General features: G+C 40.2%; 1 protein-coding gene across 1 annotated transcript in view; it reads right to left on the minus strand.

Annotated features, from left to right (window-relative positions):
- MEI1 (meiosis inhibitor 1) overlaps positions 1-4,701 on the minus strand; it is a 71,058-nt gene that overhangs the window by 25,444 nt on the left and 40,913 nt on the right. Inside the window, exon 19 of the mRNA XM_012638009.1 lies at positions 2,393-2,540. Within this exon, the coding sequence (XP_012493463.1) occupies positions 2,393-2,540 (148 nt within the window). The remainder of the gene's footprint in view (positions 1-2,392; positions 2,541-4,701) is intronic.

Raw genomic sequence — 4,701 nt, forward strand, 5'->3', positions numbered from 1 at the left:
GCTAGGATTACAGGCGTGAGCTACCACGCCCGGCCTTAAAAAAATTTTTCAGACGGAGTCTCACTCTGTCACTCTGAGTAGAGTGCAGTGGGTGTCATTATAGCTCAGTGCAACCTAAAACTCCGGGGCTCAAGCGATCCTCCTGCCTCAGCCTCCCGAGTAGCTGGCACTACAGGTGCATGCCACCACACTCAGCTAATTATTCTATTTTTAGTAGAGACAGGGTCTCACTCTTCATCAGTCTGGTCTCGAACTCTTGAGCTCAAGCAATCCTCCCACCTCTGCCTCCTGAGTGCTAGGATTATAGGCATGAAACTCCGTGCCCGGCCAGTGATGCTTTAAAATTTTCACTGTATCCTTATACTTTTCTCTTAACTTTATTCCTAAGTGTTTAATTCCTTGATGCTATTTTAAATGGAGTTGTTTTTTAAATTTCATTTTCAAGCATGTTATTGAAGACTTAAGTCTACCTTTTCAGCTTCTCCCCACTCTATCTCTCATATGACTTAGCTAAGCACATTTAACTAGGCTTCCTTCCTTGAATGGATAGACTGGGCAACTTCCCACTTCCATATCTTAAATCATGCTCTATTCTCAGCTTCAAAGTTCTCCCTTCTTCCTCCATCTCCTCCAGGAAGACTCTCCCGATGCCAGAATCAGATGCAATCTCTCTCCCCATGTGCTTTGGTAATTCTTGGCCAGTCCTCCAGCTCCAGAAAAGCACTCATTGCTGCAGTTGCCTGCCTTGTAGGAGACCTTTTTGTCTCACCTGACAAACTGGTGCTTTCCAAGGGCAGGGAATTTGTTTGATTCATCCCAAACCTGACATGCCCCACATGGCACCTAGCTCTCATCAAGTGGTCAGTCCTTGTTGGTTGAGTTGCTAAAATGTTGAGAAGCAAATAAAAAAATCATGTGCATTGAGTAGTGTTTAAGGGCTTAGGAAATGCTGATCAAACTGGAGTGAAGTTGCTGAAAAGGAAGAGCTTCCAGGGGTGGGTAGGGCCTGACACTCTGAAATGTCGATCCCTACAGAGATACCCACACTCCAGCTGTTGGGGGTCCTCAGACACACACCCCCGACACACACCAGCCCATCTTCTCCACTGCTTCCCACAATGGCTCAAAGACTGTGAGCATCAAAAGAGATCTCAGAGATGACTCTGGCCTAAACTGTTAACTTCCAGATGACATGCCCAAGGCCCAGAAAGGGAAGGAGACCTTCTCAAGGATGCCCAGAACATTAGTGGCAGAACCAGAATGTGAATCCAGGAGTTCTGCCTTTCAGGACATGCATGCACAATGTATGTTTTCAAGGTCATTCTGCTTCTACATAAAGAACATTCACAGATAGCATCAAGGCAGGAAGGTAGCTGTTTTGGCAGGGGTCAAAGGTCCTCAGTTCCTCCCAGAACCAGATTCCAAAGACTCAGATAAGCCAGCCTCATAGAGAAAAGAAAAAAAAAAGAACATCTGCAACGGCTTCACTGCTGCTTCTGTTATCAGTCTGCTAAAGCAGAGCAGGAAAAAAGCCATTTTTACCCTTTAAAACTCCAAGCAGCTTTTTCTCAGGGCCCAGCATTTCTCCTCCTTCATTCATGTGCTGTGGCCACTCACTCCCGCTCTGTTTCTCTCTTTCTTTCTCAGAAAAATAAACAAACTTTTAATTCTGTATATCCTAAACTCTGTGTGAAAAATCTTTCTCCACCTGCATACAAATTTGACACCCTTTCACCTCCCTCCAGCAATCTTCTATGAAATAGGTGAGAAGTTAGGTGATGAATCAGACATAACCTTGATCCCCAAGAGTTTATAAAGAAACTGGAGAGAGAAAACCTGTACACATACAACCACTGTCAAAGAGATCCAAGATCAGCCTGATTAGCAATTATCTGGGTCCCAGCAATCCACTTTGTTTGATAAATTGTTACCAGAAGGAGATACAATACCTCACAGCTCTCTCCTCCTGCACAAACCAGAGGTGGTACCAAGGAATGAGACTTGGGAGTCAGTCAAGTCTGAGTTGGAATCCTGACTCCCCCATCAATTAACTGTGCGACCTAGAGAAAGTTACTTTAACCTCAGTCTTAATTTTCTTATTTGTAAAATTTAAATAATAATCTTTCTCTGACCATGCCAAGGAGAAAAAAAAATAAATTAAAAAAATAATAATAAAAAAAATAATCACCACCTCCTAGGACTGTAGAGAATTAGCTAAACCATATAGGCTCTGTTTGTGCCAGCACTCTACTCTTCTCTGCTCCCCTATCACCCACTCCGTCTCTCTCTTCCACCCCCCACCCCTTGTCTATACACATATCATCATGGTCTCCCAAGGAGCATTAATGTAAAAAGGTGCAGGAGGAGGAGCCCCAGGCATTGTGGTCCATACCTCATCTAGTGCACTATCTTTGTCCTGGCAGATTGCAAGAAGATAGATGGAGGCTCTGAAGACCACCAGTTGGGGGCGCTCGCCCTGGTCCTGCAGAGACAGGAGGAAGCTTTGCACGGCCACAGATAACTCTGCCTCTGAGACAAACCTGTCAACCAAGGATAGCCTGAGTCAGAAAGGTAGAGTGGACAGGCCAACAGGCTCTTCTGTCCTGCCTGGCCACTGCCCTAGCATGCCCACGACCTAAAGACACCTTGCACAAATAGTGTGCTATATATACTTACAAAGCATTGTCACATATAAACATCACATGGTTCTATGTCTTGTGTAAGGCTCTGTTAGGAGCCAAAGACTCCTCATTCACACTTGGGAGGTAAGGTATCTGTCTGCTGGACCAACACTGTTAAAGAGAAGGGTGCTACTTCTGGGACAGCTGGTCCACCCCTCTCTTCTTATATTTATTATTAAACAGTGGCATGTTCAATGGGCTATTTTCTGTGTTGGGTGGGTAGTCAATGCTTATACATGCAAGAAAGATGGGGAGGAAAGGAGACTGATTTTTCACTGTATACCCTTTTATGCCCTTTGAATTTTCTACTATGGGTATTTCTTGCCTATTAGAGTAAGTATGGAAAAAAATTAAACATTTCAAAATGGATAATACTAAATGCAATATGGTATCCTGGATTGTGTCCTTGAATAGAAAAGAAACAGTAGACAAAAAACTAGTGAAATCTGTATAAAGTTTAGTTACTAATAATGTACCAATGTCAGTTTCTTATTTTTTGGTAAGTATGTCATGGTTATGTTAGCCTTGGAGGAAAAAGGGTAAGGGGTATAAAAGAACTCTCTGTACTCTTTGCAACTCTTCTGTAAATCTAAAATTACTCCAAAATAAAATGGTTAAATAAACATTTTAAATAAAATATTTAAATAACATTTTAAACATTTCAATAAAACATTTAATATAAAAATAAAACAGATAAAGTCATACTATAAATATTATGCAGCTACCAAAAGAATAAGGCAGATCTATCAATATATGCACTAACACGGAAGGCTATCCAGGATAAATTGTTTAGTCAAAACAGTTAGATAAAAGGTATAAGCTCTATTGTTTGGCAATGAGTAAAGCAACTATAGTTAACCAGGATATACTGCATATTTCAAAGTAACTAGAACAGAGGATTTGAACTGTTACCAACTCATAAAAATAATAAATACTCAAAAATGATGGATACCTCAAATATCCTACTTGATCATTACACATTCTATGCATGTAACAAAATATCACATGTACCCCATAAGTATCTAAAATATTATGTATCAATTTTTAAAAAGTTAAAAGAACAAAATAAATGGTGCTGGGAAAACTGGATGTTCAATATCCTATTGTTTATATTAAAAACAAGAAGTATATATGTGTTTGTACATGCACAGATAAGTTCACATAGGACAAGTTAACTCTGGTAGGTGTATTTTTATTTTAACTTTATACCCAACCATTTTACTTAATTTTTACAATAATTACTATTTGTTAAATAAGAAAACATCTTTTAAAAACATCACGAGTCAAGTGATTTTCAACAAGTGTTCCAAGACAATTCAATGGGGGAAAGAATCATCTTTTCAATAAATGATGCTGGAACAATTATATAGCCACATGCAAAAGGATGAAGTTAGACCCCTATCTTGCACCATACACAAAAATGAACTTAAAATCAATCATAAACCTAAATGTAAGAGCCAATATTATAAAAGAAAGGAGCTGTAAATGAAAACACAGGAGTAAATATTCATGGTTAGAAAATATTTTTCTTAGATACAACAACAAAAGCACAAATGACAAAATAAAAAATAGATAAATTCAAGTTCATCAAAATTAAAAACTTTTGGGCTTCAAAGGACACCAAGAAGAAAGTGAAAAGACAACAAATGTAGCTGGATGTGGTGGCACATGCCTGTAGTCCCAGCTACTTGGGAGGCTGAGGCAGGAGGATCACTTGAGCCCAGGAGTTCAAGGTTACAGTGAACTATGATCAGGCCACTGCACTCCAGCCTGGGTGACAGAGCAAGGTCCTGTCTCAAAAAACAAACAAACGAACAAACAAAAAAAAAACCACACCAGGCCGGGCGCGGTGGCTCACGTCTGTAATCCCAGCACTTTGGGAAGCCGAGGCGGGCGGATTGTTTGAGCTCAGGAGTTCGAGATCAGCCTGAGCAAGAGCGAGACCCCATCTCTACTAAAAATAGAAAAAAATTAATCGGACAACTAAAAATATATAGAAAAAATTAGCCGGGCATGGTGG

This window comes from Propithecus coquereli, unplaced genomic scaffold (assembly GCF_000956105.1).
Source record: "Propithecus coquereli isolate 6110/MARCELLA unplaced genomic scaffold, Pcoq_1.0 Scaffold126, whole genome shotgun sequence".
Taxonomy (NCBI): domain Eukaryota; kingdom Metazoa; phylum Chordata; class Mammalia; order Primates; family Indriidae; genus Propithecus; species Propithecus coquereli.